General features: G+C 33.5%; 1 protein-coding gene across 3 annotated transcripts in view; it reads right to left on the reverse strand.

Annotated features, from left to right (window-relative positions):
- LOC133607207 (magnesium transporter NIPA2-like) overlaps positions 1-21,124 on the reverse strand; it is a 29,759-nt gene extending 8,635 nt beyond the window's left edge. The window contains exons 1-4 of one of the 3 annotated variants that reach the window (XM_061961679.2): positions 21,068-21,124; positions 20,685-20,822; positions 17,161-17,217; positions 1,536-1,626 (exon numbers count right to left, since the gene is read on the reverse strand). In XM_061961679.2, coding sequence (XP_061817663.1) covers positions 1,536-1,626; positions 17,161-17,217; positions 20,685-20,822; positions 21,068-21,098 — 317 coding nt within the window. In that variant the 5' untranslated portion in view covers positions 21,099-21,124. The other 2 variants (XM_061961680.2, XM_061961681.2) reach the window with 2 other exon arrangements.
- Positions 21,125-21,665: the final 541 nt, after the last annotated feature.

A 21,665-nucleotide genomic window follows, 5' to 3' on the forward strand; every position in this document is an offset into this window, starting at 1 on the left:
TGTGTGTGTGTGTGTGTGTGTGTGTGTGTGTGTGTGTGTGTGTGTGTGTGTGTGTTTCTTCCCTTCTTGAGACATCAACAAGGAAAAGTACCTACCATATGAGGACTAATGAACAAGTTAGGACATAAATCATGGTCCCAATACGGAAAACCATTGCATCTAATAGAGAGCCAAATACTAGAGTCCGTGAACATTGCTCCAAAGTCAGGATTTTTGGTTGATTTAATGTGCATACAAAGGTAAACATTGACAGGTGCAAAGGCAGCAGTATATGAGAAAACAAGCTAAAGAAAGACTTCCCTATTCATCCTCGGAAAAACCCGCCAGGTGAACGGCTGACTTTTGTCATAATTTTGCCAAGTAAAATTCCAATTATTATTATAATATTGCCAACATCTTTAAGTTTTCTTGTAAAATTGTGACTTTTGTCGAGTAAAATTGCCAAAATGTTCAGCTTTTCTTGTAAAATTGCGACTGTTATTGAGTACAATTCCAACTTTTATCATTATATTGCACAAATGTTCCGTTTTTCTAAATGTTTCTTGTGAAATTGTGACCTTTTTCTTGTGAAATTCCAACTCATTTTTCACAACAAGCTTTTTTTTATTTGCATAGTATGTATATATTATTAATGTGTTAAATACACATTGAAAAATGCGGTCTCAAGAAGGTAACAAATACGAGTGAGTGTGTGTGTGTGTGTGTGTGTGTGTGTGTGTGTGCGTGCGTGCGTGTGTGTGTGTGTGTGTTTCTTCCCTTCTTGAGACATCAACAAGGAAAAGTACTTACCATATGAGGACTAATGAACAAGTTAGGACATAAATCATGGTCCCAATACGGAAAACCATTGCATCTAATAGAGAGCCAAATACTAGAGTCCGTGAACATTGCTCCAAAGTCAGGATTTTTGGTTGATTTAATGTGCATACAAAAGTAAACATTGACAGGTGCAAAGGCAGCAATACATGATAAAACAAGCTAAAGAAAGACTTCCCTATTCATCCTCGGAAAAACCCGCCAGGTGAACGGCTGACTTTTGTCATAATTTTGCCAAATAAAATTCCAATTATTATTATAATATTGCCAACATTTTTAAGTTTTCTTGTAAAATTGTGACTTTTGTCGAGTAAAATTGCCAAAATGTTCAGCTTTTCTTGTAAAATTGCGACTGTTATTGAGTACAATTCCAACTTTTATCATTATATTGCACAAATGTTCCGTTTTTCTAAATGTTTCTTGTGAAATTGTGACCTTTTTCTTGTGAAATTCCAACTCATTTTTCACAACAAGCTTCTTTTTATTTGCATAGTATGTATATATTATTAATGTGTTAAATACACATCTTTATGTATCTAGAAAGGGTGGTCCTAAAGAGGTAGGCATTTTTCAGCAGTCTCAAGAAGGTAACAAATACAAGTGAGTGTGTGTGTGTGTGTGTGTGTGTGTGTGTGTGTGTGTGTGTGTGTGTGTGTGTGTGTGTGTGTGTGTGTGTGTGTGTGTGTGTGTGTGTGTGCACGTGCACAGTGTTCCGGTACCTGACAAGCACGCTCAGGGCGCCCAATGGCGTCACCAGCGTGGCTGCAGCGAACATGTAGGCCGCAAAGTTGCAGGCCTCTCCGGCGCCCACTGCGGGAAATGAGCATTAGCATTAGCATTAGCATTAGCATTAGCATTAGCATTAGCATCAACAAGAGCGTTAGCATGAGCAAGATTGGCATCAGTGTTAGCATGAGCATTAACATCAACATGAGCAACATTAGCATGAGCATAGTCAATAATATCAGTGTGAACCACATTAGCGCAAGAATTAGCATGAACAAGAGTTAGCATGATAATAATAATAATAATAATGGATTAGATTTATAGAGCGTGATTAACATCAGTATTAGCATCAACATGAGTAAATATTATTAGCATGAGCATTAGCATGAGCAACATTAGCATGAACATTAGAATAAGCATTGTCATGAGTTTTAGTATGAGTAACATTAGCGTGAGTGTTAGCATGAGCATAACCGTCATTTAGCATGAGAAACATTAGCATCAGTATTAGCATGAGCATAAACATCAACATGAGTAACATCAGCATTAGTATTTTAGTATGAACAACATTAGCATGAGTATTAGTATGAACAACATTAGAATGAGTATTTTAGTATGAACAACATTAGCATGAGTATTTTAGTATGAACAACATTAGAATGAGTATTTTAGTATGAACAACATTAGCATGAGTATTAGTATGAACAACATTAGCGTGAGTATTAGTATGAACAACATTAGAATGAGTATTTTAGTATGAACAACATTAGCATGAGTATTAGTATGAACAACATTAGCATGAGTATTAGTATGAACAACATTAGCATGAGTATTAGTATGAACAACATTAGCATGAGTATTAGTATGAACAACATTAGCATGAGTATTAGTATGAACAACATTAGCATGAGTATTAGTATGAACAACATTAGCGTGAGTATTAGCATGAACAACATTAGCATGAGTATTAGTATGAGTAACATTATCATGAGTATTAGTATGAACAACATTAGCATGAGTATTAGTATGAACAAAATTAGCATGCGTATAAATATGAACAACATTAGCATGAGTATTAGTATGAACAACATTAGAATTAGTATTTTAGTATGAACAACATTAGCATGAGTATTAGTATGAACAACATTAGCATGAGTATTTTAGTGTGAACAACATTAGCGTAAGTATTAGTATGAACAACATTAGCATGAGTATTAGTATGAACAACATTAGCATGAGTATTAGTATGAACAACATTAGCATGAGTATTAGTATGAACAACATTAGCGTATTTTAGTGTGAACAACATTAGCGTAAGTATTAGTATGAACAACATTAGCATGAGTATTAGTATGAACAACATTAGCGTGAGTATTAGCATGAACAACATTAGCATGAGTATTAGTATGAGTAACATTATCATGAGTATTAGTATGAACAACATTAGCATGAGTATTAGTATGAACAAAATTAGCATGCGTATAAATATGAACAACATTAGCATGAGTATTAGTATGAACAACATTAGAATTAGTATTTTAGTATGAACAACATTAGCATGAGTATTAGTATGAACAACATTAGCATGAGTATTTTAGTGTGAACAACATTAGCGTAAGTATTAGTATGAACAACATTAGCATGAGTATTAGTATGAACAACAATAGCATGAGTATTAGCATGAGCAACATTAACATGAGTATTAGTATGAACAACATTAGCATGAGTATTAGTATGAACAACATTAGCATGAGTATTAGTATGAACAACATTAGCATGAGTATTAGTATGAACAACAATAGCATGAGTATTATTAGCATGAGCAACATTAACATGAGTATTAGTATGAACAACATTAGCGTGAGTATTAGTATGAACAACATTAGCATGAGTATTAGTATGAGCAATATTAGCATGAGTATTAGTATGAAAAACATTAGCATGAGTATTAGTATGAAAAAAATTAGCATGAGTATTAGTATGAACAACATTAGCATGAGTATTAGTATGAACAACATTAGCATGAGTTTTAGTATGAACAACATTAGCATGAGTATTAGTATGAACAAAATTAGCATGAGTATTTTAGTATGAACAACATTAGCATGAGTATTAGTATGAACAACATTAGCATGAGTATTAGTATGAACAACATTAGCATGAGTATTAGTATGAACAACATTAGCATGAGTTTTAGTATGAACAACATTAGCATGAGTATTAGTATGAACAAAATTAGCATGAGTATTTTAGTATGAACAACATTAGCATGAGTATTAGTATGAACAACATTAGCATGAGTATTAGTATGAACAAAATTAGCATGCGTATTAGTATGAACAACATTAGCATGAGTATTAGTATGAACAAAATTAGCATGCGTATTAGTATGAACAACATTAGCGTGAGTATTAGTATGAACAACATTAGCATGAGTATTAGTACGAACAACATTAGCGTGAGTATTAGTATGAACAACATTAGCATGCGTATTAGTATGAACAACATTAGCATGAGTATTTTAGTATGAACAACATTAGCATGAGTATTAGTATGAACAACATTAGCATGAGTATTAGTATGAACAACATTATAATGAGTATTTTAGTATGAATAACATTAGCATGAGTATTAGTATAAACAACATTAGCATGACTATTAGTATGAAGAACATTAGCATGAGTATTAGTATGAACAACATTAGCATGACCATTACTATGAACAACATTAGCATGAGTATTAGTATGAGTAACATTAGAATGAGTATTTTAGTATGAACAACATTAGCATGAGTATTAGTATGAAAAACATTAGCATGAGTATTAGTATGAACAACATTAGCATGAGTATTAGTATGAACAAAATTAGCATGCGTATTAGTATGAACAACATTAGCATGAGTATTAGTATGAACAAAATTAGCATGCGTATTAGTATGAACAACATTAGCGTGAGTATTAGTATGAACAACATTAGCGTGAGTATTAGTATGAACAACATTAGCATGAGTATTAGTATGAACAACATTAGCATGAGTATTAGTATGAACAACATTAGCGTGAGTATTAGTATGAACAACATTAGCATGAGTATTAGTATGAACAACATTAGCATGAGTATTAGTATGAACAACATTAGCATGAGTATTAGTATGAACAACATTAGCATGAGTATTAGTATGAACAAAATTAGCATGCGTATTAGTATGAACAACATTAGCATGAGTATTAGTATGAACAACATTAGCATGGGTATTAGTATGAACAACATTAGCATGAGTATTAGTATGAACAACATTAGCATGAGTATTAGTATGAACAAAATTAGCATGCGTATTAGTATGAACAACATTAGCATGAGTATTAGTATGAACAAAATTAGCATGAGTATTAGTACGAACAACATTAGCGTGAGTATTAGTATGAACAACATTAGCATGCGTATTAGTATGAACAACATTAGCATGAGTATTTTAGTATGAACAACATTAGCATGAGTATTAGTATGAACAACATTAGCATGAGTATTAGTATGAACAACATTATAATGAGTATTTTAGTATGAATAACATTAGCATGAGTATTAGTATAAACAACATTAGCATGACTATTAGTATGAAGAACATTAGCATGAGTATTAGTATGAACAACATTAGCATGACCATTACTATGAACAACATTAGCATGAGTATTAGTATGAGTAACATTAGAATGAGTATTTTAGTATGAACAACATTAGCATGAGTATTAGTATGAACATTAGCATGAGTATTAGTATGAACATTAGCATGAGTATTAGTACGAACAACATTAGCATGAGTATTAGTATGAACAACATTAGCATGAGTATTAGTATGAACAAAATTAGAATGAGTATTTTAGTATGAACAACATTAGCATGAGTATTAGTATGAACAACATTAGCGTGAGTATTAGTATGAACAACATTAGCGTGAGTATTTTAGTATGAACAACATTAGCATGAGTATTAGTATGAACAACATTAGAATGAGTATTATTATGAAGAACATTAGCATGAGTATTAGTATGAACAGCATTAGCATGAGTATTAGTATGACCAACATTAGAATGAGTATTATTATGAAGAACATTAGCATGAGTATTAGTATGAACATTAGCATGAGTATTAGTATGAACAAAATTAGAATGAGTATTTTAGTATGAACAACATTAGCATGAGTATTAGTATGAACAACATTAGAATGAGTATTATTATGAAGAACATTAGCATGAGTATTAGTATGAACAGCATTAGCATGAGTATTAGTATGACCAACATTAGAATGAGTATTATTATGAAGAACATTAGCATGAGTATTAGTATGAACATTAGCATGAGTATTAGTATGAACAAAATTAGAATGAGTATTTTAGTATGAACAACATTAGCATGAGTATTAGTATGAACAACATTAGAATGAGTATTAGTATGAACAACATTAGCATGAGTATTAGTATGAACATTAGCATGAGTATTAGTATGAACATTAGCATGAGTATTAGTACGAACAACATTAGCATGAGTATTAGTATGAACAACATTAGAATGAGTATTTTAGTATGAACAACATTAGCATGAGTATTTTAGTATGAACAACATTAGAATGAGTATTTTAGTATGAACAACATTAGCATGAGTATTAGTATGAACAACATTAGCGTGAGTATTAGTATGAACAACATTAGAATGAGTATTTTAGTATGAACAACATTAGCATGAGTATTAGTATGAACAACATTAGCATGAGTATTAGTATGAACAACATTAGCATGAGTATTAGTATGAACAACATTAGCATGAGTTTTAGTATGAACAACATTAGCATGAGTATTAGTATGAACAAAATTAGCATGAGTATTTTAGTATGAACAACATTAGCATGAGTATTAGTATGAACAACATTAGCATGAGTATTAGTATGAACAAAATTAGCATGCGTATTAGTATGAACAACATTAGCATGAGTATTAGTATGAACAAAATTAGCATGCGTATTAGTATGAACAACATTAGCGTGAGTATTAGTATGAACAACATTAGCATGAGTATTAGTACGAACAACATTAGCGTGAGTATTAGTATGAACAACATTAGCATGCGTATTAGTATGAACAACATTAGCATGAGTATTTTAGTATGAACAACATTAGCATGAGTATTAGTATGAACAACATTAGCATGAGTATTAGTATGAACAACATTATAATGAGTATTTTAGTATGAATAACATTAGCATGAGTATTAGTATAAACAACATTAGCATGACTATTAGTATGAAGAACATTAGCATGAGTATTAGTATGAACAACATTAGCATGACCATTACTATGAACAACATTAGCATGAGTATTAGTATGAGTAACATTAGAATGAGTATTTTAGTATGAACAACATTAGCATGAGTATTAGTATGAAAAACATTAGCATGAGTATTAGTATGAACAACATTAGCATGAGTATTAGTATGAACAAAATTAGCATGCGTATTAGTATGAACAACATTAGCATGAGTATTAGTATGAACAAAATTAGCATGCGTATTAGTATGAACAACATTAGCGTGAGTATTAGTATGAACAACATTAGCGTGAGTATTAGTATGAACAACATTAGCATGAGTATTAGTATGAACAACATTAGCATGAGTATTAGTATGAACAACATTAGCGTGAGTATTAGTATGAACAACATTAGCATGAGTATTAGTATGAACAACATTAGCATGAGTATTAGTATGAACAACATTAGCATGAGTATTAGTATGAACAACATTAGCATGAGTATTAGTATGAACAAAATTAGCATGCGTATTAGTATGAACAACATTAGCATGAGTATTAGTATGAACAACATTAGCATGGGTATTAGTATGAACAACATTAGCATGAGTATTAGTATGAACAACATTAGCATGAGTATTAGTATGAACAAAATTAGCATGCGTATTAGTATGAACAACATTAGCATGAGTATTAGTATGAACAAAATTAGCATGAGTATTAGTACGAACAACATTAGCGTGAGTATTAGTATGAACAACATTAGCATGCGTATTAGTATGAACAACATTAGCATGAGTATTTTAGTATGAACAACATTAGCATGAGTATTAGTATGAACAACATTAGCATGAGTATTAGTATGAACAACATTATAATGAGTATTTTAGTATGAATAACATTAGCATGAGTATTAGTATAAACAACATTAGCATGACTATTAGTATGAAGAACATTAGCATGAGTATTAGTATGAACAACATTAGCATGACCATTACTATGAACAACATTAGCATGAGTATTAGTATGAGTAACATTAGAATGAGTATTTTAGTATGAACAACATTAGCATGAGTATTAGTATGAACATTAGCATGAGTATTAGTATGAACATTAGCATGAGTATTAGTACGAACAACATTAGCATGAGTATTAGTATGAACAACATTAGCATGAGTATTAGTATGAACAAAATTAGAATGAGTATTTTAGTATGAACAACATTAGCATGAGTATTAGTATGAACAACATTAGCGTGAGTATTAGTATGAACAACATTAGCGTGAGTATTTTAGTATGAACAACATTAGCATGAGTATTAGTATGAACAACATTAGAATGAGTATTATTATGAAGAACATTAGCATGAGTATTAGTATGAACAGCATTAGCATGAGTATTAGTATGACCAACATTAGAATGAGTATTATTATGAAGAACATTAGCATGAGTATTAGTATGAACATTAGCATGAGTATTAGTATGAACAAAATTAGAATGAGTATTTTAGTATGAACAACATTAGCATGAGTATTAGTATGAACAACATTAGAATGAGTATTATTATGAAGAACATTAGCATGAGTATTAGTATGAACAGCATTAGCATGAGTATTAGTATGACCAACATTAGAATGAGTATTATTATGAAGAACATTAGCATGAGTATTAGTATGAACATTAGCATGAGTATTAGTATGAACAAAATTAGAATGAGTATTTTAGTATGAACAACATTAGCATGAGTATTAGTATGAACAACATTAGAATGAGTATTAGTATGAACAACATTAGCATGAGTATTAGTATGAACATTAGCATGAGTATTAGTATGAACATTAGCATGAGTATTAGTACGAACAACATTAGCATGAGTATTAGTATGAACAACATTAGAATGAGTATTTTAGTATGAACAACATTAGCATGAGTATTTTAGTATGAACAACATTAGAATGAGTATTTTAGTATGAACAACATTAGCATGAGTATTAGTATGAACAACATTAGCGTGAGTATTAGTATGAACAACATTAGAATGAGTATTTTAGTATGAACAACATTAGCATGAGTATTAGTATGAACAACATTAGCATGAGTATTAGTATGAACAACATTAGCATGAGTATTAGTATGAACAACATTAGCATGAGTATTAGTATGAACAACATTAGCATGAGTATTAGTATGAACAACATTAGCATGAGTATTAGTATGAACAACATTAGCGTGAGTATTAGCATGAACAACATTAGCATGAGTATTAGTATGAGTAACATTATCATGAGTATTAGTATGAACAACATTAGCATGAGTATTAGTATGAACAAAATTAGCATGCGTATAAATATGAACAACATTAGCATGAGTATTAGTATGAACAACATTAGAATTAGTATTTTAGTATGAACAACATTAGCATGAGTATTAGTATGAACAACATTAGCATGAGTATTTTAGTGTGAACAACATTAGCGTAAGTATTAGTATGAACAACATTAGCATGAGTATTAGTATGAACAACATTAGCATGAGTATTAGTATGAACAACATTAGCATGAGTATTAGTATGAACAACATTAGCGTATTTTAGTGTGAACAACATTAGCGTAAGTATTAGTATGAACAACATTAGCATGAGTATTAGTATGAACAACATTAGCGTGAGTATTAGCATGAACAACATTAGCATGAGTATTAGTATGAGTAACATTATCATGAGTATTAGTATGAACAACATTAGCATGAGTATTAGTATGAACAAAATTAGCATGCGTATAAATATGAACAACATTAGCATGAGTATTAGTATGAACAACATTAGAATTAGTATTTTAGTATGAACAACATTAGCATGAGTATTAGTATGAACAACATTAGCATGAGTATTTTAGTGTGAACAACATTAGCGTAAGTATTAGTATGAACAACATTAGCATGAGTATTAGTATGAACAACAATAGCATGAGTATTAGCATGAGCAACATTAACATGAGTATTAGTATGAACAACATTAGCATGAGTATTAGTATGAACAACATTAGCATGAGTATTAGTATGAACAACATTAGCATGAGTATTAGTATGAACAACAATAGCATGAGTATTATTAGCATGAGCAACATTAACATGAGTATTAGTATGAACAACATTAGCGTGAGTATTAGTATGAACAACATTAGCATGAGTATTAGTATGAGCAATATTAGCATGAGTATTAGTATGAAAAACATTAGCATGAGTATTAGTATGAAAAAAATTAGCATGAGTATTAGTATGAACAACATTAGCATGAGTATTAGTATGAACAACATTAGCATGAGTTTTAGTATGAACAACATTAGCATGAGTATTAGTATGAACAAAATTAGCATGAGTATTTTAGTATGAACAACATTAGCATGAGTATTAGTATGAACAACATTAGCATGAGTATTAGTATGAACAACATTAGCATGAGTATTAGTATGAACAACATTAGCATGAGTTTTAGTATGAACAACATTAGCATGAGTATTAGTATGAACAAAATTAGCATGAGTATTTTAGTATGAACAACATTAGCATGAGTATTAGTATGAACAACATTAGCATGAGTATTAGTATGAACAAAATTAGCATGCGTATTAGTATGAACAACATTAGCATGAGTATTAGTATGAACAAAATTAGCATGCGTATTAGTATGAACAACATTAGCGTGAGTATTAGTATGAACAACATTAGCATGAGTATTAGTACGAACAACATTAGCGTGAGTATTAGTATGAACAACATTAGCATGCGTATTAGTATGAACAACATTAGCATGAGTATTTTAGTATGAACAACATTAGCATGAGTATTAGTATGAACAACATTAGCATGAGTATTAGTATGAACAACATTATAATGAGTATTTTAGTATGAATAACATTAGCATGAGTATTAGTATAAACAACATTAGCATGACTATTAGTATGAAGAACATTAGCATGAGTATTAGTATGAACAACATTAGCATGACCATTACTATGAACAACATTAGCATGAGTATTAGTATGAGTAACATTAGAATGAGTATTTTAGTATGAACAACATTAGCATGAGTATTAGTATGAAAAACATTAGCATGAGTATTAGTATGAACAACATTAGCATGAGTATTAGTATGAACAAAATTAGCATGCGTATTAGTATGAACAACATTAGCATGAGTATTAGTATGAACAAAATTAGCATGCGTATTAGTATGAACAACATTAGCGTGAGTATTAGTATGAACAACATTAGCGTGAGTATTAGTATGAACAACATTAGCATGAGTATTAGTATGAACAACATTAGCATGAGTATTAGTATGAACAACATTAGCGTGAGTATTAGTATGAACAACATTAGCATGAGTATTAGTATGAACAACATTAGCATGAGTATTAGTATGAACAACATTAGCATGAGTATTAGTATGAACAACATTAGCATGAGTATTAGTATGAACAAAATTAGCATGCGTATTAGTATGAACAACATTAGCATGAGTATTAGTATGAACAACATTAGCATGGGTATTAGTATGAACAACATTAGCATGAGTATTAGTATGAACAACATTAGCATGAGTATTAGTATGAACAAAATTAGCATGCGTATTAGTATGAACAACATTAGCATGAGTATTAGTATGAACAAAATTAGCATGAGTATTAGTACGAACAACATTAGCGTGAGTATTAGTATGAACAACATTAGCATGCGTATTAGTATGAACAACATTAGCATGAGTATTTTAGTATGAACAACATTAGCATGAGTATTAGTATGAACAACATTAGCATGAGTATTAGTATGAACAACATTATAATGAGTATTTTAGTATGAATAACATTAGCATGAGTATTAGTATAAACAACATTAGCATGACTATTAGTATGAAGAACATTAGCATGAGTATTAGTATGAACAACATTAGCATGACCATTACTATGAACAACATTAGCATGAGTATTAGTATGAGTAACATTAGAATGAGTATTTTAGTATGAACAACATTAGCATGAGTATTAGTATGAACATTAGCATGAGTATTAGTATGAACATTAGCATGAGTATTAGTACGAACAACATTAGCATGAGTATTAGTATGAACAACATTAGCATGAGTATTAGTATGAACAAAATTAGAATGAGTATTTTAGTATGAACAACATTAGCATGAGTATTAGTATGAACAACATTAGCGTGAGTATTAGTATGAACAACATTAGCGTGAGTATTTTAGTATGAACAACATTAGCATGAGTATTAGTATGAACAACATTAGAATTAGTATTTTAGTATGAACAACATTAGCATGAGTATTAGTATGAACAACATTAGCATGAGTATTTTAGTGTGAACAACATTAGCGTAAGTATTAGTATGAACAACATTAGCATGAGTATTAGTATGAACAACATTAGCATGAGTATTAGTATGAACAACATTAGCATGAGTATTAGTATGAACAACATTAGCGTATTTTAGTGTGAACAACATTAGCGTAAGTATTAGTATGAACAACATTAGCATGAGTATTAGTATGAACAACATTAGCGTGAGTATTAGCATGAACAACATTAGCATGAGTATTAGTATGAGTAACATTATCATGAGTATTAGTATGAACAACATTAGCATGAGTATTAGTATGAACAAAATTAGCATGCGTATAAATATGAACAACATTAGCATGAGTATTAGTATGAACAACATTAGAATTAGTATTTTAGTATGAACAACATTAGCATGAGTATTAGTATGAACAACATTAGCATGAGTATTTTAGTGTGAACAACATTAGCGTAAGTATTAGTATGAACAACATTAGCATGAGTATTAGTATGAACAACAATAGCATGAGTATTAGCATGAGCAACATTAACATGAGTATTAGTATGAACAACATTAGCATGAGTATTAGTATGAACAACATTAGCATGAGTATTAGTATGAACAACATTAGCATGAGTATTAGTATGAACAACAATAGCATGAGTATTATTAGCATGAGCAACATTAACATGAGTATTAGTATGAACAACATTAGCGTGAGTATTAGTATGAACAACATTAGCATGAGTATTAGTATGAGCAATATTAGCATGAGTATTAGTATGAAAAACATTAGCATGAGTATTAGTATGAAAAAAATTAGCATGAGTATTAGTATGAACAACATTAGCATGAGTATTAGTATGAACAACATTAGCATGAGTTTTAGTATGAACAACATTAGCATGAGTATTAGTATGAACAAAATTAGCATGAGTATTTTAGTATGAACAACATTAGCATGAGTATTAGTATGAACAACATTAGCATGAGTATTAGTATGAACAACATTAGCATGAGTATTAGTATGAACAACATTAGCATGAGTTTTAGTATGAACAACATTAGCATGAGTATTAGTATGAACAAAATTAGCATGAGTATTTTAGTATGAACAACATTAGCATGAGTATTAGTATGAACAACATTAGCATGAGTATTAGTATGAACAAAATTAGCATGCGTATTAGTATGAACAACATTAGCATGAGTATTAGTATGAACAAAATTAGCATGCGTATTAGTATGAACAACATTAGCGTGAGTATTAGTATGAACAACATTAGCATGAGTATTAGTACGAACAACATTAGCGTGAGTATTAGTATGAACAACATTAGCATGCGTATTAGTATGAACAACATTAGCATGAGTATTTTAGTATGAACAACATTAGCATGAGTATTAGTATGAACAACATTAGCATGAGTATTAGTATGAACAACATTATAATGAGTATTTTAGTATGAATAACATTAGCATGAGTATTAGTATAAACAACATTAGCATGACTATTAGTATGAAGAACATTAGCATGAGTATTAGTATGAACAACATTAGCATGACCATTACTATGAACAACATTAGCATGAGTATTAGTATGAGTAACATTAGAATGAGTATTTTAGTATGAACAACATTAGCATGAGTATTAGTATGAAAAACATTAGCATGAGTATTAGTATGAACAACATTAGCATGAGTATTAGTATGAACAAAATTAGCATGCGTATTAGTATGAACAACATTAGCATGAGTATTAGTATGAACAAAATTAGCATGCGTATTAGTATGAACAACATTAGCGTGAGTATTAGTATGAACAACATTAGCGTGAGTATTAGTATGAACAACATTAGCATGAGTATTAGTATGAACAACATTAGCATGAGTATTAGTATGAACAACATTAGCGTGAGTATTAGTATGAACAACATTAGCATGAGTATTAGTATGAACAACATTAGCATGAGTATTAGTATGAACAACATTAGCATGAGTATTAGTATGAACAACATTAGCATGAGTATTAGTATGAACAAAATTAGCATGCGTATTAGTATGAACAACATTAGCATGAGTATTAGTATGAACAACATTAGCATGGGTATTAGTATGAACAACATTAGCATGAGTATTAGTATGAACAACATTAGCATGAGTATTAGTATGAACAAAATTAGCATGCGTATTAGTATGAACAACATTAGCATGAGTATTAGTATGAACAAAATTAGCATGAGTATTAGTACGAACAACATTAGCGTGAGTATTAGTATGAACAACATTAGCATGCGTATTAGTATGAACAACATTAGCATGAGTATTTTAGTATGAACAACATTAGCATGAGTATTAGTATGAACAACATTAGCATGAGTATTAGTATGAACAACATTATAATGAGTATTTTAGTATGAATAACATTAGCATGAGTATTAGTATAAACAACATTAGCATGACTATTAGTATGAAGAACATTAGCATGAGTATTAGTATGAACAACATTAGCATGACCATTACTATGAACAACATTAGCATGAGTATTAGTATGAGTAACATTAGAATGAGTATTTTAGTATGAACAACATTAGCATGAGTATTAGTATGAACATTAGCATGAGTATTAGTATGAACATTAGCATGAGTATTAGTACGAACAACATTAGCATGAGTATTAGTATGAACAACATTAGCATGAGTATTAGTATGAACAAAATTAGAATGAGTATTTTAGTATGAACAACATTAGCATGAGTATTAGTATGAACAACATTAGCGTGAGTATTAGTATGAACAACATTAGCGTGAGTATTTTAGTATGAACAACATTAGCATGAGTATTAGTATGAACAACATTAGAATGAGTATTATTATGAAGAACATTAGCATGAGTATTAGTATGAACAGCATTAGCATGAGTATTAGTATGACCAACATTAGAATGAGTATTATTATGAAGAACATTAGCATGAGTATTAGTATGAACATTAGCATGAGTATTAGTATGAACAAAATTAGAATGAGTATTTTAGTATGAACAACATTAGCATGAGTATTAGTATGAACAACATTAGAATGAGTATTATTATGAAGAACATTAGCATGAGTATTAGTATGAACAGCATTAGCATGAGTATTAGTATGACCAACATTAGAATGAGTATTATTATGAAGAACATTAGCATGAGTATTAGTATGAACATTAGCATGAGTATTAGTATGAACAAAATTAGAATGAGTATTTTAGTATGAACAACATTAGCATGAGTATTAGTATGAACAACATTAGAATGAGTATTAGTATGAACAACATTAGCATGAGTATTAGTATGAACATTAGCATGAGTATTAGTATGAACATTAGCATGAGTATTAGTACGAACAACATTAGCATGAGTATTAGTATGAACAACATTAGCATGAGTATTAGTATGAACAAAATTAGAATGAGTATTTTAGTATGAACAACATTAGCATGAGTATTAGTATGAACAACATTAGCGTGAGTATTAGTATGAACAACATTAGCGTGAGTATTTTAGTATGAACAACATTAGCATGAGTATTAGTATGAACAACATTAGAATGAGTATTATTATGAAGAACATTAGCATGAGTATTAGTATGAACAGCATTAGCATGAGTATTAGTATGACCAACATTAGAATGAGTATTATTATGAAGAACATTAGCATGAGTATTAGTATGAACATTAGCATGAGTATTAGTATGAACAAAATTAGAATGAGTATTTTAGTATGAACAACATTAGCATGAGTATTAGTATGAACAACATTAGAATGAGTATTATTATGAAGAACATTAGCATGAGTATTAGTATGAACAGCATTAGCATGAGTATTAGTATGACCAACATTAGAATGAGTATTATTATGAAGAACATTAGCATGAGTATTAGTATGAACATTAGCATGAGTATTAGTATGAACAAAATTAGAATGAGTATTTTAGTATGAACAACATTAGCATGAGTATTAGTATGAACAACATTAGAATGAGTATTATTATGAAGAACATTAGCATGAGTATTAGTATGAACAGCATTAGCATGAGTATTAGTATGACCAACATTAGAATGAGTATTATTATGAAGAACATTAGCATGAGTATTAGTATGAACATTAGCATGAGTATTAGTATGAACAAAATTAGAATGAGTATTTTAGTATGAACAACATTAGCATGAGTATTAGTATGAACAACATTAGCGTGAGTATTAGTATGAACAACATTAGCACGAGTATTAGTATGAACAACATTAGCATGAGTATTAGTATGAACAACATTAGCATGAGTATTAGTATGAACAAGATTAGCATGAGTATTAGTATGAACAACATTAGCATGAGTATTAGTATGAACAACATTAGCATGAGTATTAGTATGAACAACATTAGCATGAGTATTAGTACGAACAACATTAGCGTGAGTATTAGTATGAACAACATCAGCATGAGTATTTTAATATGAACAACATTAGCGTGAACATTAGCCACAGCATAAACATCTATATGCTTAGCTTGACTCACGTTAGCATGATAAGGCCCAAGCTGTTTGTTTACATGCTTTTTTTATTTCTCTTTGCTATTTGGGCTTATTGGACCCTAATTAGAATAAAAACTAAGAATCATCTTTTGATATGATGTACTTAGTCCATAAGTACACCTATGTGTACTTCATGTTTAGTGACATGCTAATTCTTATTTTTACACTTTTCATTCCAAATTCCATTGCATGTTATACTCTTCTGACACCAGCAGATGGCAGTATAAGTGTACACATAAGCGGCCATAAGACCCCAATTCAGTAGTGTAAACAATTTTGGAAATAAGAGCTAAAAGGTGCTGTCCACGCATGTGGACACTAAGGTCTTTAGGATTTATAAGCGACGTCAGCATAAAGGCACATGCTAGGCTAACGCTGTTTGAAGTGAAGGACTTACTGGTCAGCAGGCCGCTCCACCACAAGCAGTCCTTCAGGTAGCCATGACCTCCTTCGCCTACACACACACACACACACACACACACACACACACACACACACACACACACGTTAAGCCGAAACACTAGTTTAGCTCGTCAGCGCCGTTCGTCACAATGAACAGCGGCGACTGGCAGGCAGGGAGTGTTATTGCGGCTGAAAATAATCAATGTGTGACGTGGGCCATTTTTAATTGCAAAACGTTGATCAGAAATTATTATCACTGTTGTTATTATCGACTCCTCTTTGCCTTAATCTTTTTATTTTCATATTTTAATGATGTTAGATCATGTAGAACTCGCACCTGGCTCGCTGACAACAAGCTATCCATACACTTGGGTAAAACGGAATCCATCCTGTTTAAGAAAGTCAATGACTTCACTATAAAAGTGGGTGACATTGTTATCACCAGGAAAGATGAGGTCACCTACCTAGGTTCCATTCTGGAGGCTAATCTTTCCTGTGATAAAATGGCAACCAAGGTAATCAAAAAGGTCAACCAACGAACAAGATTTCTCTATAGAATCCCCTCTCCGGTCAACAAAAGCACCATGAAGATTCTAGCGGGAACTCTCGTTCAACCCTTTTTCGATTACGCATGCACCTGCTGGTATCTTAGCACCTCCAAAACCCTCAAATCTAGACTCCAAACATCCCAGAACAAGCTAGTCAGGTTACTTCTAGACCTCCACCCCAGATCCCACCTCACTCCTACCCACTTCTCCAAAGTGGGCTGGCTCAGGGTGGAGGACGGAGTAAAACAACTTGCACTGAGCCTGGTCTATAATATCCACTACACCTCCCTGATACCGAAGTACATGTCAAACTACTTCCTTAACGTAAATGACCGCCACAACCACAACACCAGGGGGAGCTCCACTAACCACGTTAAACCCAGATTCCGATCTAACAAAGGTCTTAACTCATTCTCTTTCTATGCCACATCAATGTGGAATGCGCTCCAACAGGTGTAAAAAAAAAAGAAAGGGCATCTCTATCCTCCTTCAAAACCGCACTAAAAGAACACCTCCAGGCAACTTTAACCCTAAACTAACACCCTCCCCCTTCCACATCATACCTCCCCGGATTGTAAATAATCAAATGTAAATAATCAAACGTAGATACTTGTTCTTGTAATTTCTGATCTCTCTCTCTCTCTATGTCCACTACTTGCTGTACATATCCTACCAAGTCAGACCTACACTGTTCCAATGTCCATGTCTCTGATGATGCAATTGTTGATGACTGAAGTGCTGATATCAACCAAACCAAACCCCCCCCCCCCCCCCCCCCCCCACATCCTACACCCCGGATTGTAAATAATGTAAATAATTCAATGCATATACTCTGATGATTATCTTGTGTGATGAGTGTATTACATACTTGCCAACCCTCCCGGATTTTCCGAGAGACTCCCGAAATTCAGCGCCTCTCCCGAAAACCGCCCGGGACAAATTTTCTCCCGAAAATCTCCCGAAATTCAGGCGGACTCAGGTACATGAGGACCTGAGTCCGCTAACCCACAACATAAACAGCATACCTGCCCAATAACGTTATAACTGTAGAATGATAGAGGGCGAGTTCTTGGTATCTTATGTGGGTTTCACATAAGTTAAGTCACATAAGTTTCATTAACGTCCTCCCAGCGCGGCAACAACACACAACAACAGCAGTCACGTTTTTGTATACCGTAAAGCAGTTCGTCTGCCGTAAACAGCAATGTTGTGACACTCTTAAACAGGACAATACTGCCATCTAGTGCATTTGATGAAAGCACTTTTGTGCGTGCCACACAGAGTGCATCATCAGAGAGGGTGTTCAGCATGGTTCGAAAAATAGTGACAGAGAATAGAACAAGGATGGACAATTCAACCCTTAACTCAACAATGAGTAGATGAGTGTTATGTGTGTGTATATGTGTAAATAAATGAACACTGAAATTCAAGTATTTATTTTATTTATATATATATATATATATATATATATATATATATATATTTATATATATATATATATATATATTAGAGATGCGCGGTTTGCGGACACAACCGCGGAGTCCGTGGATTATCCGCGGTTCGGGCGGTTGAAATAAAAAAAAATTAGATTTTATCCGCGGGTCGGGTCGGGCGGTTGAAATAAAAAAAAATTAGATTTTAAATAGATTCAGGCGGGTGGCAGTTAAACCAATTCGGAAATATATATACATAGTTAAATGTTGTTACCCACATACGAAAAACGAGCAGGCACCTGCTGCATATGCCACAACAGAAGAAGAAAAAAAAAAGAGATGGACACTTTTACGGAGCGGAGAAGGGACGCCTCGCCGGGGTCCGGGACCGAGGCCCCTTCCCCCGAGAGGGCCCCACCGGGAGCCGTAGCTGAGGTGATCCGCGAGAAGGGCCCGACGCACGTCCAGGGTCACCACCGCTCCCACCGCACCGACACCCCGCCTCGTCCGCCTTCGCCGCGGCCGGCGTCACGCGCAGCAGGTAAGCAGCTTACCTGCCCGCTACCCCCGTGGCCGGGGGCTCGTAACAGGGGTCACTCCGCGCGCTCCGCCCGCACAGCTTACCTGCCGCGACGAGAAGGATGGCCGCCGCGGTGCGCGCTGAAGCCTCGGGCGCGAGCCCGGGGGGAGCCGCCGCGGGTGCGAGGGACATCGCACCTCCACGTGCTTGGAGGTGCGCTCAGCGCGGCTCCCATATGATTGCGCACTGGTGTGCGTCTGGGTCGTGACAGCGTGGCACGCGAATGTCTGTGCTGCATTGGATCAGTCTCCTTTCTTTAACAGGCAAAAGCTTTATAACCTCACTAATGCCTTGCATCGTCTATATTAGATATATAACAACGGGCGGGTGCGGGCGGATGGCGGGTGGGTGCGGTTCTGATCAAATGTTACATCGGGTGGATGGCGGATGGTTGACGACTTTCTGATGCGGTTGCAGATGAAATAATTGCCTATCCGCGCATCTCTAATATATATATATATATATATATATATATATATATATATATATATATATATAATAAAATACATATATATATATATATATATATATATATACATATAGCTAGAATTCACTGAACGTCAAGTATTTCTTATATATATATATATATATATATATATATATATATATATATATATATATAAAATCTATGAAATACTTGACTTGGTGAATTCTAGCTGTAAATATACTCCTCCCATTTTAGCCACGCCCCCGACCACGCCCCCGCCCCACCCCGACCACGCCCACGCCCTCCCCCTACCTCCCGAAATCGGAGGTCTCAAGGTTGGCAAGTATGGTGTGTATTATGATGATAGTATATATCTGTACCATGAATCAATCAATCAAAAGTGGACCCCGACTTAAACAAGTTGAAAAACTTATTCGGGTGTTACCATTTAGTGGTCAATTGTACGGAATATGTACTGTACTGTGCGACCTACTAATAAAAGTTTCAATCAATCGAAAAAAAGTTGCCCACCTGCTCTCGTTTGCCCCCTGTTGGCCAATCGCAGGAGAGCTTTCTTCTTCAGGATGACACTTCCGCCTACCAGGATGGCGGAGAGCAGGGCCAGCGTTAGTCCCGCCCACTGGCTGTGGACGCCGCCGGTGGGTACGTCTGCGACCAGAACAGCAAACAGATGACGTCACGTGACACGGGGACGCGCGTCCGCTCAAAACCCGTTTGACCTGCAGGGCGGCGGTCCTCGTGTTGACACAACAGATCAAGTGACCCGACCCTAAAGTCACTAAACAATGTCAGCACACAAAAGACCTGAAAGATCGTCTTACTTTAGCAATCACGTCATTATCAGTATGTTAGCATTGTCGTCGTTCACGCTGTCATATTGCTCATCCTCTCACCGTGTCCGCACGAGACGTTGATCACTCGCATCTTTCCCTGCTGCTCCTCCTCGTCCTCTCAAGACTGCAACAAGACGACCTGCGCAGGTGAGCATGAGACCCCGCCCACACCCGACGGCCAGAGCCGTGTTGAGACGAAGACCAATGTCTCCCTCTAGTGGCCACAGTGCAACAATGCATGTAACCATTTTTACTACTATAATAATAATGATGATGATGATGATGATGATAATCATCGTGCTATTATTATTGTTAATACAATATTAATGACAATTATACTGATGATATAAAACAATAATAGTGATAATAATGGTATAATAATACAATAGTAACATACAACAGTAATAGCGCCGGAAGTTGGCAGACCCGTCAGCGATCCTGTTCTGTCTCCCTCTAATGTTTGATCCTGTTCTGTCTCCCTGTAATGTTTGTCTGATCTTGAATGGGATTGTGCTGAAAATTTTAATTTCGTTTGGGGATTAATAAAGTATTTCTGATTCTGATGGCCCTGCGATGAGGTGGCGACTTGTCCAGGGTGTACCCCGCCTTCCGCCCGATTGTAGCTGAGATAGGCTCCAGCGCCCCCCACGACCCCAAA

Source organism: Nerophis lumbriciformis, linkage group LG09, assembly GCF_033978685.3.
Source record: "Nerophis lumbriciformis linkage group LG09, RoL_Nlum_v2.1, whole genome shotgun sequence".
Classification (NCBI taxonomy): domain Eukaryota; kingdom Metazoa; phylum Chordata; class Actinopteri; order Syngnathiformes; family Syngnathidae; genus Nerophis; species Nerophis lumbriciformis.